The sequence below is a fragment of the Melanerpes formicivorus genome, unplaced genomic scaffold (genome assembly GCF_026170545.1).
Source record: "Melanerpes formicivorus ecotype bairdi unplaced genomic scaffold, bMelFor1.0.p_v2 SCAF_444, whole genome shotgun sequence".
Taxonomy (NCBI): Eukaryota; Metazoa; Chordata; class Aves; order Piciformes; family Picidae; genus Melanerpes; species Melanerpes formicivorus.
In genome coordinates, this window is record NW_027142796.1 from 1 (window position 1) to 25,205 (window position 25,205).

General features: G+C 55.0%; 1 protein-coding gene across 1 annotated transcript in view; it reads left to right on the forward strand.

The window, feature by feature from the left end:
• The first annotated feature begins 1,070 nt into the window (after window positions 1-1,070).
• Window positions 1,071-25,205, forward strand: part of LOC137459915 (lethal(3)malignant brain tumor-like protein 3) — a 34,068-nt gene continuing 9,933 nt past the window's right edge. The window contains 8 exon segments of the mRNA XM_068170599.1: window positions 1,071-1,205; window positions 6,671-6,781; window positions 8,065-8,091; window positions 8,093-8,162; window positions 8,165-8,179; window positions 11,897-11,999; window positions 20,203-20,349; window positions 23,418-23,585. Coding sequence (XP_068026700.1) covers window positions 1,071-1,205; window positions 6,671-6,781; window positions 8,065-8,091; window positions 8,093-8,162; window positions 8,165-8,179; window positions 11,897-11,999; window positions 20,203-20,349; window positions 23,418-23,585 — 776 coding nt within the window.

A 25,205-nucleotide genomic window follows, 5' to 3' on the forward strand; every position in this document is an offset into this window, starting at 1 on the left:
AGCTGGGGGTCTGAGACTGTGGAGAACTGGAATGGGACAAACCCAACTTGATCAGTCTGGAAAAGGTGTAAGGAATCTGTCAGGAGGTGAAAGGGGAGTGGGAAAGGTGTAAGGAATATGTCAGGAGGTGAAAGGGAGTGGGAAAGGTGGAAGGAATATGTCTGTCAGGAGGGGAGAGGGAGAGAGAAAGGTGTAAGGAATGTGTCAGGAGGTGAAAGGGAGTGGGAAAGGTGAAAGGAATGTGTCAGGAGGTAAAAGGGAGTGGGAAAGGTGAAAGGAATGTGTCAGGAGGTGAAAGGGAGTGGGAAAGGTGGAAGGAATGTGTCAGGAGGTGAAAGGGAGAGGGAAAGGTGGAAGGAATGTGTCAGGAGGTGAAAGGGAGAGGGAAAGGTGGAAGGAATGTGTCAGGAGGTGAAAGGAGAGAGAGAGGTGTAAGGAATATGTCTGGCAGGAGGGGAGAGGGAGAGGGAAAGGTTGAAGGAATGTGTCAGGAGGTGAAAGGGAGAGGGAAAGGTGGAAGGAATGTGTCAGGAGGTGAAAGGGAGAGGGAAAGGTGTAAGGAATGTGTCAGAAGGTGAAAGGGAGAGGGAAAGGTGTAAGGAGTATGTCAGGAGGTGAAAGGGAGAGGGAAAGGTGTAAGGAGTATGTCAGGAGGTGAAAGGGAGAGGGAAAGGTGTAAGCAACATGTCTGTCAGGAGGTGAAAGGGAGAGCCAGGGCTCAGGAGTGCTCTAGAGTGGTGCAGAGCTCCACTGCTGAGGGTCTGCCTGTAGATTACCCAAGAGAGGAGTAGGTTTTTAGCCCTTCAATGAATTTCCTGAGTGAAGTGGGCAGTTTTTTCCCAGACCACACTCTTTCTGTCTCATCCCCAAAGCAGCTGTGACTTTTTTTCCCCCCTTCTCAGTGCTTCTTCTCAGTGTCTGAGAAGATTGTGGAGTTTCTTACCCTACCTGGGGGGATGTCTCAGGGCCAGTTGAGAGTGGCCCTTGCTTTGTAGCTCTCTTACCAACCTGCAGCCTAAAGCAGGGCACTGCTACCCCAGTGTGAGGAGTCTGTAACTCAGCCCTTCAGTATGTTCTGCGCTGCTATGTCTCATTTTGCTGCCATCTCTTCTCTGCCAGATTATCCACATGCAAAGCATTTCTCCTGGGAGAAGTACCTGGAGGAAACCAGCTCCTTACCTGCACCTGCAAGGGCCTTTAAAGTGGTAAGAACATCCTTTTCAGTGCATGCAACCCCTGAACCCATGCTTGGCCTTCCTGTGTCTGCAAATGCCATGCAGTCAACAAGTGGCACAACAGAGTTGGTTTGGTTTGTGGCAGCTTCCTCTCAGAGATCAGATCCTCCTCACTCTCAATCACTGCTGCTTTATATTAATTGTTACCAGTGGGATTAAATGCTGCACAATGTTGCTAATGAGTGCAATTTGCTGTGGGAAATTGCTGCCTAGTTAGGGGAAATGATGAGGGAGCTCCTGAGGCAGCAGAACATCTTTGTGAGCACAGACATTGCTGGCAGCACACTGAGGATGCAGCCACGACCACAGGAGGTCAGGCTGGGTGCCCATCTGGTTCTGTGCCATGCAGAGGGACCTGGGCAGCCTGGAGAGCTGGGCAAAGAGCAACCAGATGAAGTTCAGCAAGGTTCAGTGTAGAGGCCTGCACATGGGGAGGAACAACCTCAGGCAGCAGTGCAGGTGAGGGGTGGCCTGCTGGAGAGCAGCTCCACAGAGAAGGAGCTGGGAAGTCCTGGTGGACAAGAAGCTCTCCATGGGACAGCAATGGCCATGAAGGCAAATGGTCTCCTGAGGTGCATCAAGGAGAGTGTGGCCAGCAGGGCAAGGGAGGTTCTCCTCCCCCTCTACTCTGTCCTACTGAGACCACAACTGGAGGATTGTGTCCAGTTCTGGGCTCCCTAGTTCAAGAGAGGCTGGGAGCTACTGGAGAGAGTCCCAGAGGAGGCTACAAGGATGCTGAAGGGGGCTGGAACACCTGGAAGCTCTAATTAGCAGCAAGTCAATAGGATAAGAGGAAGGATAATTAATTTTCTACTTCACATCTGGAAGCATTGTGGTGACACCACAGCTGGAGGGCTCCCTCCAGCTTCAGGGCTCGCCAGTGCAAGAGGGACAGTACTGGAGAGAGTTCAGTGAAGGCTATGAGGATGCTGAAGGGGCCTGGAACATCTGTGTGAGGAGGAAGGACTGAGAGCCCTGGGGGGTGTTGAGCCTGGAGAGGAGAAGGCTGAGAGGGAGATCTGATCAATGGTTACAAATACCTGAGGGGTGGGGGGCAGGAAGGGGCCAGGCTCTGGGCAGTGGTGTCCTGGGATAGGACAAGAGGCAATAGACACAAACTGGAACCCAGGAGGTTCCACCTCAACCTGAGGAGAAACTTCTTTGGTGTGAGGCTGCTGAGCCCTGGAGCAGGCTGCCCAGAGAGGTTGTGGAGTCTCCTGCTCTGGAGCCTTTCCAGCCCCACCTGGATGTGTTCTGTGTGCCCTGCCCTGGGTGACCCTGCCCTGGGTGCCCTGCTCTGGCAGGGGGTTGGACTGGGAGATCTCTGGAGGTCTTTTCCAACCCCTACTCCCCTGTGCTTCTGTGACCATTCCAAGCTGTGCCATCCTGCTGAGTGACCTCTGTGTGCTCTGGCATCACCTGGGATCCCCTTCCTGCCCCTCAGGTGAGGGCAGTGACTCCTGCTCTGGACACCTTGAAGCCCCATCTGGATGTGTTCCCTGTGTGACCTGCCCTGGGTGACCCTGCTCTGGCAGGGGGTTGGACTGGGTGATCTCTGGAGGTCCCTTCCAACCCCTAACATTCTTTGATCCTCTGACTGGCAGTAGCCAGCCCCTGGGGAGACTTTTATTCCTGTGAGCTTGTGACTAGGGCCCCTGGGCAGCCCCCAGGGCCAGCTCCCCAGCTTCACCGTGGTGTTGATGGGCAATATCCTTTTCTTAGAGCTTTGTGCTTGCAGGTTCCCCTGCAGTGGCACTCAGCTTTCTTGAGCTCTTAGCATTTCAGTGAGGAAGGTGGGCTGCTCAGTCATGCACCAAGGCTTGCTTTAGGGGAGCCAGCACCAGCTGCCTGGCAGCTCCCAGTGTCTCCCTTGTTGTCAGCTTAGGGCCACTCAATCTGAGTAACCCTTTGCTGAGAGCTGGGTTAGCCAAAGCAGAAATTGTGGTGCTTACAGCAGTGCCTGGGGACAGCAGATCCTCAAGAGCCTATAACTGCCTGCAGTTTCCACCCCAAGAATGGGTCTCCACTTACTGTTCTCTGCAAGAAGACTCAAGGATTGGGAAGGTCTTGGGTTATAGCTGAGAGGTACAGACCTTGGCAGAGCAGTGGAGCACTGGGACTTTGGCTACACCAGGCCAAAAGCAGAGTTTCTGTCACTCTCAGAGTATCCATGGTTGAGGTTCTGCCCCTTGGGTTCAGGGAGCAGCTACCCTGCAGGGGCTTGGCAAGGAGAATGTGCCACCAGTGCCCCCCTGGTCTGCACTGGGGAAGCTGAAAAGAGCATGGCACAGGTACTGCAGGCACTGACAGGTGGAACTGGGAAAGCACTGGTGGCATGGCTCGGCACTGGGCCACTGGACCCAGAACAGCTGGGGATGGTGTGGGACCTGAACAGTAGCACAGACAAAGCCATCTGGCTTGGGGGATGGAGAGGAGGGAGTCAGCTCTGCTTTGCCTTTTGGTTTCAGAGCCTGAGGAGTTCCCCTCCCTGCTTTCTGTGCTGCCAGAATGGGAACCAGATCAATGCTAACTGTGAGGAGCAGTAAGGAGGCAATTCCATGGAGACAAGATGATTGACTGGGAGTGAGGGTAACTTGGGGCTGTTCACCCTGGAGGAAGAGAGGGCTCTGGGGAGACCTTAGAGCAGCCTGCCAGTACCTGAAGGGGGCTACAGGAGAGCTGAGCAGGGGCTTTTGACAAGCCTTGGAGTGACAGGAAAAAGGAACAATGGATTGAAGCTTGAGAAGGGGAGGACTGAGACTGGAGATGAGGAAGAAATCCTTGAGAGTGAGGGTTGGGGAGAGACTGGCACAGGTTGCCCCAGGGAGGCTGTGGCTGCCTCCTGCCTGGAGGTGTTGAAGGCCAGGCTGGATGAGGCCTTGAGCAAGCTGTGCTGGTGGGAGGTGTCCCTGCCCATGGCAGGGGGGTGGACCTGGATGCTCTTGAAGCTCCCTTCCAACCCAAAGCATTCTAGGATTCTAGGAATCTCTGATTGCTTCCTGGGATGGTTACAATCTTTTGTGTTATGGAGACAGGAGAATTCTGAAGCTGGGGGAAAAGCTCTGCTCTTCTGGGAAGTATTACAGGGCCAGAGAGGTTCTTTTCCTGGAAGTCTAAAATGAAACCCAGGGCCTGGGACTGTGCTCCTTTGAAATGGAAATGCTTTTTGCTTTAGATTTCCCAGCTGTAGATGGCAAAGACAAAATCTGCCCTGCCTGAGACCCTTTTTGTTTTAGGCAGAAGAGCCTTGCACACCAGCCCTGAGGGGCTGCTTGCTCTGAGCAGGAGCTCTTGCACCAGACATAGCTTAGATCTTCAGTGGGAGACTCAAAAGCAGTGATGGCTCCACCAAACCACAGCCTGAGAAACCTAAACAAGTCTCCTGTAGACACTTCCACAGGCCTGAAGTGCTGCTGGTGTGCAGCTTCATTCCATTCTGCATTGAAACTGTTGGTCAGGATCACAGAGTTCTAGGGGCAGGCCCCCAGCCAGCTGCTCCCTGCCCACCCACAGCACAAAGTGGCAGCTGCTCTCGCTGAAGGGCTTCCTCACCTCCAGCACTGGAGTCACTGCCCTCACCTGGGGGGCAGGGAAGGGGATCCCAGCTGGTGCCAGAGTACACAGAGGTCACTCAGCAGGATGGCACAGCTTGGAATGGTCACAGAAGCACAGGGGAGTAGGGGTTGGAGAAGACCTCCAGAGATCACCCAGTCCAATGCCCTGCCAGAGCAGGGCACCCAGGGCAGGGCACACAGAACACATCCAGGGTGGGGCTGGAAAGGCTCCAGAGCAGGAGACTCCACAACCTCTCTGGGCAGCCTGCTCCAGGGCTCAGCAGCCTCACCCCAAAGAAGTTTCTCCTCAGGTTGAGGTGGAACCTCCTGGGTTCCAGTTTGTGTCCATTGCCTCTTGTCCTATCCCAGGACACCACTGCCCAGAGCCTGGCCCCTGCCTGCCCCCACCCCCCAGATTATTTGTAACCATTGATCAGATCTCCTCTCAGCCTTCTCTTCTCCAGGCTCAACAGCCCCAGGGCTCTCAGCCTCTCCTCACACAGATGTTCCAGGCCCTTCACCATCAAAACCAACTAACTAAATCCATCTTGCCTCCAGTTTATAGAGAGGCTCATTTCTCATTCTGATCACCCCCAAAAAAAATGAGAGTTCAAAGAGATCAGAGAGTCACAGACTGATCAGCTGCTGCTGGGGGACAGCTCACAGGCAAGAGTCACAAAACATTAGAGAATGGAAGGGACCTCCAGAGATCTCCCAGTCCAACCCCCTGCCAGAGCAGGGTCACCCAGGGCAGGGCACACAGAACACATCCAGGTGGGGCTGGAAAGGCTCCAGAGCAGGAGACTCCACAACCTCTCTGGGCAGCCTGCTCCAGGGGCTCAGCAGCCTCACACCAAAGAAGTTTCTCCTCAGGTTGAGGTGGAACCTCCTGGGTTCCAGTTTGTGTCCATTGCCTCTTGTCTATCCCAGGACACCACTGCCCAGAGCCTGGCCCCTTCCTGCCCCCCACCCCTCAGGTATTTGTAGCCATTGATCAGATCTCCTCTCAGCCTTCTCTTCTCCAGGCTCAACAGCCCCAGGGGCTCTCAGCCTCTCCTCCTCACACAGCTGTTCCAGGCCCTTCAGCATCCTCATAGCTTTTGTTGGACTCTCTCCTTTTCCTCTTGAACTGAGGTGCCCAGAACTAAATACTATGCTCCAGATTTAGTGCCAGCAGGGCAGTGTGGAGGGGGAGGAGAACCTCCTGCTGACCTGCTGGCCACATTCTTCTTAATGCACCCCAGGAGACCGTTTGGGCTCTCAGCCTCTCCTCCTCACACAGCTGTTCCAGGCCCTTCAGCATCCCATAGCCTCTGTTGGACTCTCTACCAGGTCACACAATCACAGAATCAGCCAGGGTTGGAAGGGACCACAAGGATCATCCAGTTCCAACCCCCCTGCCATGGGCAGGGACACCCCACACTAGATCAGCCTGCCCAGAGCCTCATCCAGCTTGGGCTTAAACACCTCCAGGGGTGGGGGCCCCTGTCCCTCTTGAACTGGGGAGCCCAGAACTGAACACAATCCTCCAGATGTGGTCTCTCACTAGAGCAGAACTTCCCTAGACCTGCTGGTCACACTGTTTCTTGATGCACCCCAGGATACCCTTGGCCTTCCTGCCAGAAGAGCACATCACTGGCTCAACAGCAGAACCTGAAATGCCACAGCAGTCCCCTTCACTTCTCTGGTTGAATTGCACTGCTCTGAGTGATCCCTATTTCATGCTTGGATTTGTTGGAGTGGGAGGGCAGATGTGGGACAAGGAAGGCAGCAGCCAGCTGGGGATTTGCTGGGCTTTGCAGCTGTGTGAGATGTTGGAAGGCTTTCTGCTGCTTCACTGCATGTTTTGTGGTGGTGTTTTTTGTTGTCTTCTTTTCCTAGAAACCTTCTCATGGCTTTCAGAAGAACATGAAACTTGAAGTGGTTGACAAGAGAAACCCTGTATTTATCAGAGTAGCAACCATTGTAGATACTGATGACTATAGGATAAAAGTAAGGCTCTCTCTCTCTTTCTGTACCCTCCTGCTGGAGGGACTGAGGAGTTTGTTGTGAACCCCAACATTCTGCTGGTGTAAACAGGAATGAGAGCAAGGGATGGGTCCCATTGCTGTGTCCTGCTAAGCTTGTCACTGATGCCTCTGGAAGGAAGGGTGCTGTTGTCCTCAGGGTCATGTTTGCTGGTGGAGGGAATTGGAGGTGTGTTAGAAAGTTGTGTTGAGGATAGTTGCTACAAACCACATCATAGAACCAAGCAGGTTGGAAAAGAGCTCAGAGATCCTCAAGCCCAACCTATGACCTAATACCCAACACCTCCTGACAGCTAAACCATGGCTCCAAGTGCCGCATCCAAGCCTCTCTTGAATACCTCCACCTGGGCAACCTGTGCCAGGCTCTCACCACCCTCATGGGCAACAACTTCTTCCTCACAGCCAATCTCCCCCATTTCTAGTTTTCCCTCCATCCCCCCCCAGTCCCTGTCACTCCCTGACACCCTCAAAAGTCCCTCCCCAGCTTTCCTGTAGCCCCCTGCAGATCCTGCAAGGCCACAATTAGGTCTCCTGGGAGCCTTCTCCTCCCCAGCCTGCACAACCCCAACTCCCTCAGTCTGTCCTCACAGCAGAGCAGCTCCAGCCCTCTGCTCCTCCTCCTGGCCCTGCTCTGGACACCTTCCAGCACCTCCAGATCCTTCCTGGCCCAGGTTGCCCAGGGAGGTGGTGGCAGCCTCCTGCCTGGAGGTGTTTGCAGCCAGGCTGGATGTGGCTGTGAGCAACCTGCTGTGGTGTGAGGTGTCCCCTGCCCATGGCAGGGGGTTGGGACTGGATGCTCCTTGAGCTCCCTTCCAACCCTGTCAGTTCTGTGATTCTGTGGGATTCTCCTGTTCCTCTCTCCTCTCTCCTCAGGGCTGCTTTCCAGCAGTCCCTGCCCAGCCTGCATTTGTGCCTGGGATTGCCTCCACCCAGCTGCAGGACCCTGCCCTTGCTCTTGTTGAACCTCCTGAGGTTGGCTTGTGCCCACCTAGTCTGGGATTTGAGGCTGGTGCTGCAATGCTTAGCACACAACCAAGTGCAGCTCTCCCTCCACTTCCCTGAGAGTGTCTCTGGGGGGCACAATCCAAGGGAGGTTTGTTTTCTGTCTGACACTGAGAGGCCCCTTCAGAGGGCCCCCTGCAGTGGATGTCATTTGCAGAGCTCGCTTAGAGAAGCTGATGTGCCAGAGAATTGTTGCTGACCTCCCAATGCAATTCTCCTCCCTTCTGACCTTTGTTTCTTTTTCAGGTCCATTTTGATGGCTGGGATAGTATTTTATGATTACTGGGCTGATGTAGATAGCCCTGATATCCACCCTGCAGGCTGGTGTGCCAAAACAGGACACCCCTCCAGCCCCCACTCAGTAAGAGAAACCACATCATAACATCCTGCTGCTCAGAGTGACATGAACCATGCTGGCTACAGATGCTTCCTCTTTGAGTCTTTCCCTTTCCTTCTTTCCTTTCCTTTCCTTTCCTTTCCTTTTCCTTTCCTTTCCTTTCCTTTCCTTTCCTTTCCTTTCCTTTCCTTCCTTTCCTTTCCTTTCCTTTCCTTTTCCTTTCCTTTCCTTTCCTTTCCTTTTCCTTTCCTTTCCTTTCCTTTCCTTTCCTTTCCTTTCCTTTCCTTTCCTTTCCTTTCCTTTCCTTTCCTTTCCTTTCCTTTCCTTTCCTTTCCTTTCCTTTCCTTTCCTTTCCTTTCCTTTCCTTTCCTTTCCTTTCCTTTTCCTTTCCTTTCCTTTCCTTTCCTTTCCTTTCCTTTCCTTTTCCTTCTTCCTTTCCTTTTCCTTTCCTTTCCTTTCCTTTTCCTTTTCCTTTCCTTTCCTTTCCTTTCTTTCCTTTCCTTTCCTTTCCTTTCCTTTCCTTTCCTTTCCTTTTCCTTTCCTTTCCTTTCCTTTCCTTTCCTTTCCTCCCCTCCCCCCCCTCCCCTCCTCCCCTTTCCCTTTCCCTTTCCCCTTTCCCTTTCCCTTTCCCTTTCCCTTTCCCTTTCCCTTTCCCTTTCCCTTTCCCTTTCCCTTTCCCTTTCCCTTTCCCTTTCCCTTTCCCTTTCCCTTTCCCTCCTTCCTGTCTGCCTGCCTTCCCTCCCTCCTCTCTCCCCCCTTCCTTCCTTCCTTCCTTCCTTCCTTCCTTCCTTCTTCCCTCCCTTCCTCTCTTCCTTCCTCCCTTCCTTCCTTCCTCTCTTCCTTCCTTCCTCTCTTCCTTCCTTCCTCCCTTCCTTCCCTTCCTCCCTTCCTTCCTCCCTTCCTCTCTTCCTTCCTCCCTTCCTTCCTCCCTTCCTTCCTTCCTCTTTTCCTTCCTTCCTTCCTTCCTTCCTTCCTTCCTTCCTTCCTTCCTTCCTTCCTTCCTTCCTTCCTTCCTTCCTTCCTTCCTTCCTTCCTTCCTTCCTTCCTTCCTTCCTTCCTTCCTTCCTTCCTTCCTCCCCTTCCTTCCTTCCTCCCTTCCTTTCCTTCCTCCCCTTCCTTCCTTCCTCTCTTCCTTCCTTCCTCTCTTCCTTCCTTCCTTCCTTCCTTCCTTCCTTCCTTCCTTCCTTCCTTCCTTCCTTCCTTCCTTCCTTCCGTCCTTCCTTCCTTCCTTCCTTCCTCTCTTCCTCCTCTCTTCCTTCCTCCCTTCCTCTCTTCCTTACTCCCTCCCTCTCTCCCTCCCTGCCTCCCTCCCTCCAAGCAGCAGCAGCAGCAGCACATGCAGAGCCATGTCAGTGTGGCACTTAGTGCCCAATCAGCAGGCAGCAATTAGTCACTTGTAGCAGGCAGCTTCACTCAGCCCTGGCTGCAGTGGAAACCCAGACTTGCTCTGTGTGCACAGCAGCACAGCTGTAGCTGGAAGAGCAGGAATGCTGAGCAGTGCCAAGGTACTCTGACCAGACATGTGAAATGACTGGGGTAAGGCACACAGGCTGCTTGCACACAGCCTCACAGCATGTTAGGGGCTGGGAGGGACCTCTGGAGATCATCCAGTGCAGCCCCCTGCCAGGGCAGCATCACCCAGGGCAGGGCACACAGGAACACAGCCAGGTGGGTCTTCAAAGGCTCCAGAGAAGGAGACTCCACAACCTCTCTGGGCAGCCTGCTCCAGGGCTCTGGGGACCCTCACAGGGAAGAAGTTCCTCCTCCTGTTGAGGTGGAAGCTCCTGTGCTGGAGTTTCATATGCAGTACCCCCTTGTCCTTGTCCTTGTCCCAGCATCATTTCAGTTGGCAAAGACCTTAAGACCATCAAGTGCAACCACTAAGGTCATTGCCTTCTTGCAGACTCCCTCATTCCCAGGGTGCTCTCTTCCTGCTTTCCCCCCCATTTTTCCTGTGTCCCAGTGCTTTATCCCTTTTAGGATCACAGAACCATCACAGCTGTGCAGCAGCTGTCCTTAGTTCCATACACTGGAGCCAGTCTGTCTGTCACTTGCTGTACCCCCATGACCTCTGTCCTCATGTACATTACACTCATGTAAACACTCATGTGTTTACATGAGTGTCCAAGCCAGGTTTGACAGCTGCATGCCTTCATGGCTCCTTCTTACCAGGCTGGTGAACATCAGACACAATAAATTCAGGGAGGTGAAACCATCACAGATCTGATGGCATGTCCTTTTGATTGGCATTTCCAGCTTGTCTTCTTCACTGGGAAATGATCTAAACATGGAGGTCAGTGCTCCTTATCAGCACATCCCTGTCTCCAGGGAGCAGGCCATAAACAGATCCTAATCTCCAGGGAGCAGGGCATAAACAGATTGCTGTCTCCAGGAGGAGCCAGGCATGAACTCATCCCTGTCTTCAGCAGGAGCAGGGTGACTTGCACTGTCTGTGCTCTTGCAAAGCAAGCAGGTCCCAACTACATGGAGTTAATAGGAAAGAATCATAGAACAGTTTGGGTTGCAAAAGCTCTCTAAGATTGAGTCCAACCTTTCACCCCAACCCCACCATGGCCACCAGACCCTGTACCCAAGTGCCATGGCCACAGGTTTCTGGAACACCTCCAGGGCTGGGGACTCCACCACCTCCCTGGGCAGCCTCCTCCAATCCCTGATCACTCTGGCAGCAAAGAAATTTTCCCTCATCTCCAACCCAACCCTCCCCTGGCACAACTTCAGGCTATTTCCTCTCCTCCTATCACCTGAGACTGGGGAGAAGAGCCCAACCCCCACCTCAGTGCAGCCTCCTCTCATGGAGCTGCAGAGAGCAATGAGGTCTCCCTCAGCCTCCTCTTCTCCAGCTCCCTCAGCTGCTCCTCCCCAGCCCTGGTCTCCAGACCCTTCCCCAGCTCTGTTGCCCTTCTCTGGACCTGCTCCAGCCTCTCAATGTCCTTCTTGCAGTGAGGACCCAAAACTGAGCCCAGTGCTCGTGTTGTGGCCCCTCCAGTGCTGAGTACAGGGGGACAATCCCATCCCTAGACCTGCTGGCCACACCATTGCTGATCCAGGCCAGGATGCTGGTGGCCCTCTTGCCATCTTGGGCACACCCTGGCTCATCTTCAGCTGCTGTCAACCAACACCCCCAGGGCCTATTCCACCAGGCAGTTTCCAGCCACTCTGCCCTAGTCCTGTAGTGTTCATGGGGTTGCTGTGACCCAAGTGCAGGTCCTGGCATTTGGCTTTGCTGAACCTCATCCCACTGGCCTTGGTCTATCAACCCAGCCTGTCCAGATCTCTTTGCAGAGCCTTCCTACCTTCCTGCAGCTCAGCACTCTCACCCACTTCAGGGTGATCTTGCAAGCTGACTGAGGCTGCCTCAGTGCCCTCACCCAGCTCATTGGTAAAGATACTAAAGAGAAGTGGCCCCAGCACTGCTGAGCCCTGGGAACTTGTGACTGGAAGGCATTTGAAGCCACAGAGCTCATCCAAGATCTGTGTTCTTGCTGTGGGTGTGACTCTCCTGTAGAGCTCTCCTCACTCAGCTTTTTCTGAGGAGGATGAGGCTGGCTGAATGGCCTTCATGCTTTTGCAGAGTGCATTTGAGGCTGCTGAACCCTGAGCTTTTGGTCACTCCGTTCACCTTCCTGCTTGCTGTGACTCTCCTCTCTTCCTGCATACTGACAGAACTTCTAAATGCTGGAGAGCTTTTCAATCTCTGATGTCATTTCTCCTGACATGCAGGTCCCTTGGAGCTGGTGGAAGCCTTAGAGCATGGAGGGTGTCCCACAGCAGGATGTAAAGGAGTTGGGCAGATCAAGAGAGCAAGGCACGTTGGCCACCACAGGTAGGTGCCAGCAGAGGGGAACTGTGTGCTGTCAGCTGAGGGATGCCTGCCTGTGCTGGGGGCTGCTAATTGTTGCTCACAAGCCAAACAGATCCCAGCTGGAGGGAAAGAGGAAATCTCATGCAGCTAAGCATGCAGTGATGTCAGTTGCCATGGTGAACGTGCTGAGAGAAACAGCAGCAACAATCTGTAGCTTCATTTCAGCAGGGTGTGCCCAGAGAGGATTGCAGAGAATCACTCAGCAAGGCTGGGAGAGACCTCAGAGATCATCCAGTCCAGCTTCTCACCCAACCCCTCCTGACAGCTAAACCATGGCACCAAGTGCCACATCCAATCTCCTCTTGAACACCTCCAGGGATGGGGACTCCACCACCTCCCTGGGCAGCACATTCCAATGGCTAACAACTCTCTCTGGGAAGAACTTTCTCCTCACCTCCAGCCTAAACCTCCCCTGGCACAGCTTGAGACTGTGGCCTCTTGTTCTGCTGCTGGGTGCCTGGGAGAAGAGACCAAGCCCCTCCCAGCTACAACCACCTTTCAGGTAGTTGTAGAGGGCAATGAGGTCTCCCCTGAGCCTCCTCTTCCCCAGGCTAAGCAACCCCAGCTCCCTCAGCCTCTCCTCCCAGGGCTGTGCTCCAGACCCCTCCCCAGCCTCCTTGCCCTTCTCTGCACACCTTCAAGTCTCTCAATGTCCTTCTTGACCTGAGGAGCCCAGAACTGGACACAGGACTCAAGGTGTGGCCTAAGCAGTGCTGAGCACAGGGCACAAGGACTTCCCTGCTCCTGCTGGCCACACTCTTCCTGATGCAGGCCAGGATGCCCTTGGCCTTCTTGGTCACCTGGGCACACTGCTGGCTCATGTTCAGCTGCTGTCAACCACCACCCCCAGGTCTCTTTCTGCCTGGCTGCTCACCAGCTCCTGTTGAATCCTTTCTGAAGCAGGACACAGGAGGGTGCCCAAGAAGGAGAACTGACACAGGGAGAGCAGTGCCATGAGGCATGTAGAGATAATGACAGTGTACACAGGAAACATTGACTAAGTCAGAATGCTGTTTATCCTGAGTATAGCAGTAAGGAAGAGACTGCTAATGTTACATAGAAGGGTTGGAAGGGACCTCCAGAGATCATCAACTCCAAGCCTCTTGCTAGAGCAGGGGCACCCAGGGCAGGGCACACAGAACACATCCAGGTGGGGCTGGAAAGGCTCCAGAGCAGGAGACTCCACAACCTCTCTGGGCAGCCTGCTCCAGGGCTCAGCAGCCTCACCCCAAAGAAGTTTCTCCTCAGGTTGAGGTGGAACCTCCTGGGTTCCAGTTTGTGTCCACTGCCCCTTGTCCCATCCCTGGACACCACTGCCCAGAGCCTGGCCCCTTCCTGCCCCCCACCCCTCAGGTATTTGTCACCATTGATCAGATCTCCTCTCAGCCTTCTCTTCTCCAGGCTCAACAGCCCCAGGGCTCTCAGCCTCTCCTCCTCACCCAGCTGTTCCAGGCCCTTCAGCATCCTCATAGCCTCTGTTGGACTCTCCAGCTGATCCTTGTCCCTCTTGACCTGGGGAGCCCAGACCTGGACACAGTATTACAGATGCTGCCTCACCAGGGCAGAGTAGAGGGGGAGGAGAACCTCCCTCGACCTGCCGGCCACACTCTTCTTACTGCACCCCAGGATGCCCTTGGCCTTCATGGACACAGGGGCACACTGCTGTCTTGTGGATAACTTACTGTCCATCAGGCCTGCAAGGTCCTTTCCCACAGAGCCTCTCTCCAGCAGCTCAGCCCTCCCCATCTTCATCACACTACCACTTGTTGACCCCCATGAGGTTCCCCTTTGCCCAGCTCTCCATCCTCTCCAGGTCTCACTGGATAGCAGCACAGCCTGACAGGGCTTGCATGCATGGTCTGAGACCTCTGCACAAGTCAAGTCAGCTGGACCTGCCTAGGAAGCCTCCTGCCTGCTTAGCTGAAATCCATTTTCTTTCATATTCCTGTAGGCTGAGGCTGGGATGAGTCTTTAACACAGCTGCCCTGTGAAGCAGTGACTGCAGGCTCACAGTCTTATCTCTCCTAGCTGAGTCTTATCTCAGCCACACAGAGGCAGGTGAATGTTCCCATCCTTAGCCCAGGGCTGAAGGAAACTCTGTCAGAAAAGTTTTATGTTTGTGATCAGAAACTCACAGAGTGGTGGCGCTGGAAGGGACCTCCAGAGATAAGCCAGTCCAAGCCCTCTGCCAGAGCAGGGTCATCCTGGAATGGAATGGAATGGAATGGAATGGAATAGAATAGAATAGAATAGAATAGAATAGAATAGAATAGGCCACCTATGAATAGCATATTGAGATCATCAAATCCAAGCTACCACCCAGCACCATCTAATCAACTCAGCCATGGCAAAAAGGGCCTCATCCAGGCTCTTCCTAAACACCTGGGCTGGACAGATGGGCAGAGGCCAACAGGATGGCATTCAACAAATCCAAGTGCCAGGTGCTGCACTTTGGCCACAGCAACCCCAGGCAGTGCTACAGGCTGGGGTCAGAGTGGCTGAGAGCAGCCAGGCAGAGAGGGACCTGGGAGTGCTGATTGACAGCAGCTGAACACGAGCCAGCAGTGTGCCCAGGTGGCCAAGAAGGCCAAGAGCATCCTGGCCTGCATCAGGAAGAGTGTGGCCAGCAGGAGCAGGGAAGTCCTTGGGCCCTGTGCTCAGCACTGCTTAGGCCACACCTTGAGTCCTGTGTCCAGCTCTGGGCTCCTCAGGTCAAGAAGGACATTGAGAGACTTGAAGGTGTCCAGAGAAGGGCAAGGAGGCTGGGGAGGGGTCTGGAGCACAGCCCTGTGAGGAGAGGCTGAGGGAGCTGGGGTTGCTTAGCCTGCAGAAGAGGAGGCTCAGGGGAGACCTTCTTGCTCTCTGCAACTCCCTGCAGGGAGGTTGTAGCCAGGTGGGGGTTGGTCTCTTCTGCCAGGCAGCCAGCAGCAGAACAAGAGGCCACAGTCTCAAGCTGTGCCAGGGGAGGTTTAGGCTGGAGGTGAGGAGAAAGTCCTTCCCAGAGAGAGTTGTTAGCCACTGGAATGTGCTGCCCAGGGAGGTGGTGGAGTCCCCATCCCTGGAGGTGTTCCAGAGGGGATTGGATGTGGCACTTGGTGCCATGGTTTAGTCATGAGGTCTGTGGTGACAGCTTGGACTCGATGATCTTTGAGGTCTCTTCCAACCTTGGTGATTCTGTCATACTGTGATACTTCCAGGGATGGGGACTCCACCACCTCCCTGGGCAGCCCAGAGAGAGGTACTGAGATGTTTCAGAGGGAAGGGGTGAGTAAGAGCTGTGCCTCTAGTTAGTTCACTTAGCCTTTGCTTTCCTAATTACTTTCCCCATGGTATTTATGGTGTAACACTTACTCATCCTGAATACAAAGAGAAGCAATCACCTCATGGCAATCTGTTGTGGGTTTTTTTTCAGTACAGTCTCAGCTATCCTATTGTTTGCACATTAGCTGATATTTCCAGGAGATGAAGGTGCAGCAAGAGAGGTTTTGCTGATCATCAGGCAGGTCTTTGTATTTCACAGCAAAATAAATCAGCACCATGAAGTATCTCACTCAAAACCTCGATTGCTTTGCCCTCTGTGCTGGTACTGGGTTGTTCCTGAGCATTCTGAGAGAAATAATGAGATGACAGCCTCAGGAGGGTCAACAAGACCAAGGGCAAGGTCCTGCAGCTGGGGCAGGGCAATCCCAGGCATCATTATAGGCTGGGCAGGGACTGGCTGGAGAGCAGCCCTGCAGAAAAGACCTTGGGGGTGCTGGGGGAGGAGAAGCTCAACAGGAGCCAGCAGGGAGCACTTGCAGCCCAGAGAGCCAAGCAGAGCCTGGGCTGCAGCAAGAGAAGTGTGGCCAGCAGGGCCAGGGAGGGGATTCTGCCCCTCTGCTCCACTCTGCTGAGACCACAGCTGGAGCTCTGGGGCCAGTGCTGGAGACTCTGTGCCAGGAAGGATCTGGAGGTGCTGGAAGGTGTCCAGAGAAGGGCCAGGAGGAGGAGCAGAGGGCTGGAGCTGCTCTGCTGTGGGGACAGACTGAGGGAGTTGGGGTTGTGCAGGCTGGAGAGGAGAAGGCTCCCAGGAGACCTCATTGTGGCCTTGCAGGATCTGCAGGGGGCTGCAAGAAATCTGGGGAGGGACTTTTGAGGGTGTCAGGGAGGGATAGGACTGGGGGGATGGAGCAAAACTAGAAATGGGGAGATTGAGATTGGCTGTGAGGAAGAAGTTGTTCCCCAGGAGGATGGTGAGAGCCTGGCCCAGGCTGCCCAGGGAGGTGGTGGAAGCCTCCTGCCTGGAGGTGTTTGCAGCCAGGCTGGATGTGGCTGTGAGCAACCTGCTGTGGTGTGAGGTGTCCCTGCCCATGGCAGGGGGTTGGGGCTGGCTGAGCCTTGAGGTCCCTTCCAGGCCTCACCTTTCTGTGACTCTGATTCTGTGATTTGTTATTTGGGAGCCTACAGACTGGAGGGTCTGGCTCCCCCTAAGCTTTCTCAGTCATGCCAGCACTGCTTCCCTGCCATTTGGAAATTGGTATAATTAACCACCTCAGGTAGGAGTCCTTTGTCTCTTGCATCTTGGCAGCCTTGAAATGCATTTACCCATGCTTACCTCCTCACCCACCCCTCTGCAGCACAAGTGCAGAGAAGATGGTAATTGAAAATGCTAAGCAGCTCTGAAGTGATTAGAAGTTGTTGTTCCTTAGGAGCCAGATGGAAGGCTTGCTGATTAATTATGGAGCAGGGCTGAAGCATTCACCTCTTGGGAAGCTGCTGTTGACAAGGGCTTGGTGCCTGTCACCAGGTCATAGTATCATAGAATCATTCAGGGTTGGAAGGGACCACAAGGATCATCCAGTTCCAACCCCCTGCCATGGGCAGGGACACCCCACACTAGATCAGCCTGGCCACAGCCTCATCCAGCCTGGCCTTAAACACCTCCAGGGACAGGGCCCCAACCACCTCCCTGCACAACCCATTCCAGGGCTTCACCACTCTCATGGGGAAGAACTTCCTCCTCCCCTCCAGCCTCAATCTCCCCACCTCCAGCTTCATTCCATTCCCCCTAGTCCTATCACTGCCTGAGATCCTGAGCAATCCCTCCCCAGCCTTCCTGGAGCCCCCTGCAGATCCTGGAAGGCCACAATGAGGTCACCTCAGAGCCTTCTCTTCTCCAGACTGAACAGCCCCAACTCCTTCAGTCTGTCCTCACAGCAGAGCAGCTCCAGCCCTCTGCTCCTCCTCCTGGCCCTGCTCTGGACACCTTCCAGCCCCTCCAGATCCCTCTTGCAATAGGGGCTCCAGAACTGGAGGCAGGACTCCAGGTGGGGTCTCCCCAGAGCTGAGCAGAGGGGGAGAATCACCTCCCTTGCCCTGCTGGCCACACTTCTCCTGCTGCAGCCCAGGAGCTGATTGGCTTTCTGGGCTGCAAGTGCACACTGAGAGCTCCTGGTGAGCTTCTCCTCCCCCAGCACCCCCAAGGCTCTCTCCTCAGGGCTGCTTTCCAGCCAGTCCCTGCCCAGCCTGCATTTGTGCCTGAGGCTCTGGCCAGGCTGATCTAGTGTGGGGTGTCCCTGCCCATGGCAGGGGGGTTGGAACTAGATGATCCTTGTGGTCCCTTTCATCCCTGAATGAAACTATGAAACTATGAAACTATGGATTGCCTCCACCCAGCTGCAGGACCCTGCCCTTGCTCTTGTTGAACCTCCTGAGGTTGGCTTGTACCCACCTCTCCAGCCTGTCCAGCTCCCTCTGGATGGCCTCCTGGGGTTTCTGCTGCACAGTTGAAAGGGAAGGTGATGTAGAGGTTGGCATCATAATGAAGATCACCTCTGTGTTTATGATGGTGCCCCCAGCACCAGGAGGACATGGAGCCATTGGGAAGGGCCCAGAGGAGGCCACCAAGATGATCAGAGGCTGGAGAACCTCCCCTGTGGGGAGAGGCTGGGAGAGTTCAGCCCGGAGAAGAGAAGGCTTCCGGGGAGACCTCAGAGCAGCCTTCCAGTACCTGAAGGGCTTCAGGAGAGCTGGGGAGAGACTTTGGACAAGAGCTGGGAGTGCCAGGATGAGGAACAATGGCTTTGAGCTGGGAGAGGGGAGATTGAGACTGGAGATGAGGAAGAAATTGTTTCCAGTGAGGGTGGTGAGACACTGGCACAGGCTGCCCAGGGAGGCTGTGGCTGCCTCCATGCTGGAGGTGTTGAAGGCCAGGCTAGATGAGGCCTTGAGCAGCCTGGGCTGGTGGGAGGTGTCCCTGCCCATGGCAGGGGGTTGGAACTGGATGATCTTTAAGGTCCCTTCCATCCTGAACCACGCTGTGATGCTATGAGAGGCAAAGGGCAGTGCTTGCCATATGTGGAATAAGAGCTAAGTGTTATTGTTGTCTGGTTTGTGAAGCCAGGATGGGAGTGAAAGCTGTTGGTTTTCTGCTGAGCTCTGTAGTTTGGAGGTGGCAGGACATATGGCTGACAAGGTAGAGGTGTTTGTGTTTGACACTTGTGTTTGGAACTCCTGCATGTAGCAGAGAAACAAACAGAGCCCTGCAGCAGTTCCTGGGGAGGCAGAGAGCTGGGTGGGAGCTGACTGCTGCTCTCTTTTCTTCCTAATAAAAAGGAAGGGCAGGTCCTGCCTGACCAGCCTGATCTCCTGTGCCCAGGTGACTGCCTGGTGGATGTGGGGCAGGCTGTGGATGGAGTCTGCCTGGACTGCAGCAAGGCCTTTGCCACCATCCCCCACAGCAACCTCCTGGCCAAGCTGTCAGCCCCTGGCTGGGAAAGCAGCTCTCTGAGCTGGGTTAGGAAGTGGCTGGAGGCTGAGCCCAGAGAGTGGTGGTGAATGGTGCCACAGCCAGCTGGCAGCCAGGCACCAGTGGTGTGCCCCAGGGAGCAGTGCTGGGCCCCAGCCTGTTCTCTCTTCCAACCTTAGTGATACTGTGATACTACTGTGGTACTTCAGTGTCTTCACTGATGATCTGGATGAGGGGATTGAGTCCATCAGCAGTAAATGTGCAGATGACAGCAAGCTGGGGGCAGGAGTTGATCTGCTGGAGGGTAGAGAGGCTCTGCAGAGGGACCTTGCCAGGCTGGACAGATGGGCAGAGGCCAAGGGCAGGAGATTGAACACATCCAAGTGCCAGGTGCTGCACATTGGCCACAACAACCCCAGGCAGTGCTACAGGCTGGGGTCAGAGTGGCTGAGAGCAGCCAGGCAGAGAGGGACCTGGGGGTGCTGGTCAATGGTAGGCTGAACATGAGCCAGCAGTGTGCCCAGGCAACCAAGAAGGCCAAGGGCATCCTGGCCTGCATCAGGAAGAGTGTGGCCAGCAGGAGCAGGGAGGTCATTCTGCCCCTGTACACTGCACTGCTTAGGCCACCCCTTGAGTCCTGCGTCCAGTTCTGGGCTCCTCAGCTCAAGAAGGACATTGAGAGACTTGAAGGTGTCCAGAGAAGGGCAAGGAGGCTGGGGAGGGGTCTGGAGCACAGCCCTGTGAGGAGAGGCTGAGGGAGCTGGGGTTGCTTAGCCTGGAGAAGAGGAGGCTCAGGGGAGACCTTCTTGCTCTCTGCAACTCCCTGAAGGGAGGTTGTAGCCAGGTGGGGGTTGGTCTCTTCTGCCAGGCAGCCAGCAGCAGAACAAGAGGACACAGTCTCAAGCTGTGCCAGGGGAGGTTTAGGCTGGAGGTGAGGAAGAAGTTCTACACAGAGAGAGTGATTGCCATTGGAATGAACTGCCCAGGGAGGTGGTGGAGTCACCCTCACTGGAGGTGTGTAGGAGGAGACTTGATGGGGTGCTTGGTGCCATGGATTAGTTGATAAGATGGTGCCGGATGATAGGTTGGAGTTGATGATCTTGAAGGTCCCTTCCAACTTTGTCTTCTCCCTTCTCCCTTCTCCTTTTTCCCTTCCCTTCCCTTCCCTTCCCTTCCCTTCCCTTCCCTTCCCTTCCCTTCCCTTCCCTTCCCTTCCCTTCCCTTCCCTTCCCTTCCCTTCCCTTCCCTTCCCTTCCCTTCCCTTCCCTTCCCTTCCCTTCCCTTCCCTTCCCTTCCCTTCCCTTCCCTTCCCTTCCCTTCCCTTCCCTTCCCTTCCCTTCCCTTCCCTTCCCTTCCCTTCCCTTCCCTTCCCTTCCCTATATTCACACTGATTGCTGCATCTGCTCCTAGGTAACTGAGCTCTTCCTCTCCTTGCAGTGCAGTCAGCTGCCCATACTCTGAGATGAACCTGCACAGGGAGAGCCTCGTCCCGGACCGGCTGAGCGGGGAGCTGCCTGCGGCCAGCCCCGGGCCCCGCGGCAGGAAAGCGGAGGCCAGCGAGGGATCCACCTCTCCTCTCAGCAAGTAATGAACAGCTGCAGCCATGGCCTCACTGGCAGCACTGCTCCCTCCCAGGGGCCTGCAGCCCCTTTTGTACTGGTGTGAGGTGAAAGCTTTCTGAAGGGCTGCCTGTGGTCTGCATCTTGGCTCACATCTTCATGGGCAGAATCCAACAGGATGGCATTCAACAAGTCCAAGTGCTGAGTGCTGCAGTTTGGCTATGGCAATGCCATGCAGAGCTACAGGCTGGGGTCAGAGTGGCTGAGAGCTGCCAAACAGAGCAGGACCTGGGGGTGCTGATTGACAGCCACCTGAATATGAGCCAGCAGTGTGCCCAGGGGGCCAAGAAGGTCAAGGGCATCCTGGCCTGCATCAGGAAGAGTGTGGCCAGCAGGAGCAGGGAAGTCCTTGTGCCCTGTGCTCAGCACTGCTTAGGCCACCCCTTGAGTCCTGTGTCCAGTTCTGGGCTCCTCAGTTCAAGAAGGACATTGAGAGACTTGAAGGTGTGCAGAGAAGGGCAAGGAGGCTGGGGAGGGGTCTGGAGCACAGCCCTGTGAGGAGAGGCTGAGGGAGCTGGGGTTGCTTAGCCTGGAGAAGAGGAGGCTCAGGGGAGACCTTCTTGCTCTCTCCAACTCCCTGAAGGGAGGTTGTAGCCAGGAGGGGGTTGGTCTCTTCTCCCAGGCAACCAGCAGCAGAACAAGAGGACACAGTCTCAAGCTGTGCCAGGGGAGGTTTAGGCTGGAGGTGAGGAGAAAGTTCTTCCCAGAGAGAGTTGTTAGCCACTGGAATGTGCTGCCCAGGGAGGTGGTGGAGTCCCCATCCCTGGAGGTGTTCAAAAGGGGATTGGATGCGGCACTTGGTGCCATGGTCTAGTCATGGGGTCTGTGTTGATAGGTTGGACTCAATGATCCTCGAGGTCCTTTCCAACTTTAGTTATACTGTGAGACTGTGATACTGTGACAGGGCAGGTGTGGGTGCAGCAGTGCTGCTCACACAGGCACTGAGCTGGCAGAGCCTGCCACTGACCCTGCTCTCTGTGACCAGGGACTCACAGAATGCTTTGGGTGGGAAGGGACCTTGAGGATCATCCAGTTCCAACCCCCTGCCATGGGCAGAGACACCTCCCACCAGCACAGCTTGCTCAAGGCCTCATCCTTGAACACCCCCAGGGAGGAGGCAGCCACAGCCTCCCTGGGCAAGCTGTGCCAGGGTCTCACCACCCTCCCTGGCAGGAATTTCTTCCTAATCTCCAGTCCCTCCCCCCTTCCAGTTCAAAGCCATGCCAGCTTGGTGTAACTATTTAGACTGCTAAGTGGTTCACTGGAATTTAAGATGGATTGTTTGCCAGTGGGGTTCACTTAAGGGAATTACCTGGCTTTGGTTCTGGGCATGACCTCCCTGGGCAGCCTGCTCCAGTCCCTGACCACTCTTGCAGCAAAGAAATTTTGCCTCATCTCCAACCTAACCCTCCCCTGGCACAATTTCAGGCCATTTCTTCTCTCACCTGACACTGGGGAGAAGAGGCCAGCCCCCTCCTCACTGCAGCCTCCTTTCAGAGAGCTGCAGAGAGCAATGAGGTCTCCCTCAGCCTCCTCTTCTCCACACTAAACACCCCCAGCTCCCTCAGCTGCTCCTCCCCAACCCTCTTCTCTAGTGGAACCATACACCCACAGAGGCTGTGCCCAGTGCTCCCTTTGCCACTGTCCCAGGGAAGAGCCTGGGCAATGTTTTGCAAGAGCCCTGGCAGCACAGCCATGGATCATGGAAGGGAGAGAAGGTGTGGGAGGAAAGTGCCAGTTTAAAGTGTTCTTGTGGGGTAAGGATTGGACAGCTTATTAGCAAACATAATAGCTGATTAAGTGTGCAGTTAATTATGCAAATCCCCCTCCTGTCAAATTGCTAAGTGAATGGTGCCACAGCCAGCTGGCAGCCAGGCACCAGTGGTGTGCCCCAGGGAGCAGTGCTGGGCCCCAGCCTGTTCAATATCTTTATTGATGATCTGGATGAGGGGATTGAGTCCATCAGCAGTAAGTTTGCAGATGACAGCAAGCTGGGGGCAGGAGTTGATCTGCTGGAGGGTAGAGAGGCTCTGCAGAGGGACCTTGCCAGGCTGGACAGATGGGCAGAGTCCAAGGGCAGGAGATTGAACACATCCAAGTGCCAGGTGCTGCACATTGGCCACAGCAACCCCAGGCAGTGCTACAGGCTGGGGTCAGAGTGGCTGAGAGCAGCCAGGCAGAGAGGGGCATGGGGGTGCTGGTTGATGGTAGGCTGAACATGAGCCTGCAGTGTGCCCAGGCAGCCAAGAATGCCAATGGCATCCTGGCCTGCATCAGGAAGAGTGTGGCCAGCAGGAGCAGGGAGGTCATTCTGCCCCTGGACACTGCACTGGTTAGGCCACACCTTGAGTCCTGTGTCCAGTTCTGGGCTCCTCAGTTTAGGAAGGAGGGTGACTTGCTGGAAGGTGTCCAGAGAAGGGCAAGGAGGCTGGGGAGGGGTCTGGAGCACAGCCCTGTGAGGAGAGGCTGAGGGAGCTGGGGTTGCTTAGCCTGGAGAAGAGGAGGCTCAGGGGAGACCTTCTTGCTCTCTGCAACTACCTGCAGGGAGGTTGTAGCCAGGTGGGGGTTGGTCTCTTCTCCCAGGCAGCTGTGCCAGGGGAGGTTCAGGCTGGATGTTAGGAAGAAATTCTACACAGAGAGAGTGATTGCCCATTGAAATGTGCTGCCTGGGGAGGTGGTGGAGTCCCCATCCCTGGAGGTGTTCAAGAGGGGATTGGATGTGGCACTTGGAGCCATGGTTTAATTAGTCATGAGGTGCTGGGTGAGAGGTTGGACTTGATGATCTCTGAGGTCTTTTCCAACCTTAGTGATTCTGTGACTCTTTGATTCTATATTTTGTCTTTGATTTCATGAGGAAGTTCCTCATTGTCATTCCTGCAACCACTGCCGTTGGGGGCAAGGGGAAAAAGCTTCTGTGTGTCCTTCAAACAAAGAAACAAATCAAACCCTTCAGTCACACTGTTGTCTCACAGAGACAAAGAAGTAAAGCAGCTGCTCTGAGGTTTAAACATCTTGTTGGTCTGTTTGAAACAGTGACAGAAAGTGCCCCAGCCCTGGCCACCCAGCTGTGAAACCTTCAGCTCCCAGCCGGCCACCATCTGGGAAGACTGCAGCAGAAACAGTGAAGCAGGAAGATGCAGAAAGTAAATCTCCTTGCAAGAAGCCCCTCCTGTGTGATGGGAAAGACAAGAAGGCCCCTGGGTAACTATCAGTTGCTGTCAGAAGTCTGGGGGGTTTGCAATTGGTCAGGTGGAAGTGCAGCTCCCAAAGCATTGCAGAATCATGGTGTGACCATGAAACGCTTGGAGAGTTGTCTGAGACCAAGGGCAAGGTCCTGCAGCTGGGGCAGGGCAATCCCAGGCACCAATACAGGCTGGGCAGGGACTGGCTGGAGAGCAGCCCTGCAGAAAAGACCTTGGGGGTGCTGGGGGAGGAGAAGCTCAGCAGGAGCCAGCAGGGAGCACTTGCAGCCCAGAGAGCCAAGCAGAGCCTGGGCTGCAGCAAGAGAAGTGTGGCCAGCAGGGCCAGGGAGGGGATTCTGCCCCTCTGCTCCACTCTGCTGAGACCACAGCTGGAGCTCTGGGGCCAGTGCTGGAGCCTCTGTGCCAGGAAGGATCTGGAGGTGCTGGAAGGTGTCCAGAGAAGGGCCACGAGGATGAGCAGAGGGCTGGAGCTGCTCTGCTGTGAGGACAGACTGAGGGAGTTGGGGTTGTGCAGGCTGGAGAGGAGAAGGCCCCAAGGAGACCTAATTGTGGCCTTGCAGGATCTGCAGGGGGCTGCAAGAAAGCTGGGGAGGGACTTTTGAGGGTGTCAGGGAGGGATAGGACTTGGGGGGATGGAGTAAAGCTAGAAGTGGGGAGATGGAGATTGGCTGTGAGGAAGAAGTTGTTGGCCATGAGGGTGGTGAGAGCCTGGCACAGGTTGCCCAGGGAGGTGGTGGAAGCCTCCTGCCTGGAGGTGTTTGCAGCCAGGCTGGATGTGGCTGTGAGCAACCTGCTGTGGTGTGAGGTGTCCCTGCCCATGGCAGGGGGTTGGGACTGGCTGAGCCTTGAGCTCCCTTCCAACCCTGACAGTTCTGTGGTTCTGTGAAACTCTTGGAGATTTGTCCATGAAACTCTTGGAGCTGGAAGTTCTTCAGCTGTCTCTCTCTTAGGAGTGGGGGGAGGGGAAGAGTGTCACAGTGGGTATTAGAAATGAGAAATTGATATCAGAAAGGAGAGGAAATACTACAAGGCAGAAAACTTACTGTAAGTTGGGATCCTTCTTTGCTCCAAGAGTGGTCAGGGACTGGCACAGGCTGCCCAGGGAGGTGGTGGAGTCCCCATCCGTGGAGGGGTTCAGGAGACCTGTGGCCATGGCACCTGTGGCCATGGTTTGGTGGCCATGGTGGGGTTGGGCTGGTGGCTGGGCTGGGTGATCTGAGAGGTCTGCTCCAGACACAACAGTTCTGTGATTCAACATGAGGAGGAAGTTCTTCCCCATGAGAGTGGTGAAGCCCTGGAATGGGTTGTGCAGGGAGGTGACTGGGGCCCTGTCCCTGGAGGTGTTTAAGGCCAGGCTGGATGAGGCTCTGGGCAGCCTGATCTAGTGTGGGGTGTCCCTGCCCATGGCAGGGGGGTTGGAACTGGATGATCCTTGTGGTCCCTTCCAACCCTGACTGATTCTATGATACTATCACTTGTAGCTGACCAAAGCTCTGTGCTAAAGGCAGCACAGTGGTGTTGACAGCATCAGGGGGAGCAGCTGCTGGAGCCTTTGGGTCTTGCAGATCCCAGTGGAGCTCTCTAGCTGTACCCAGAGTGCACATGAGTAGCTGAGGGC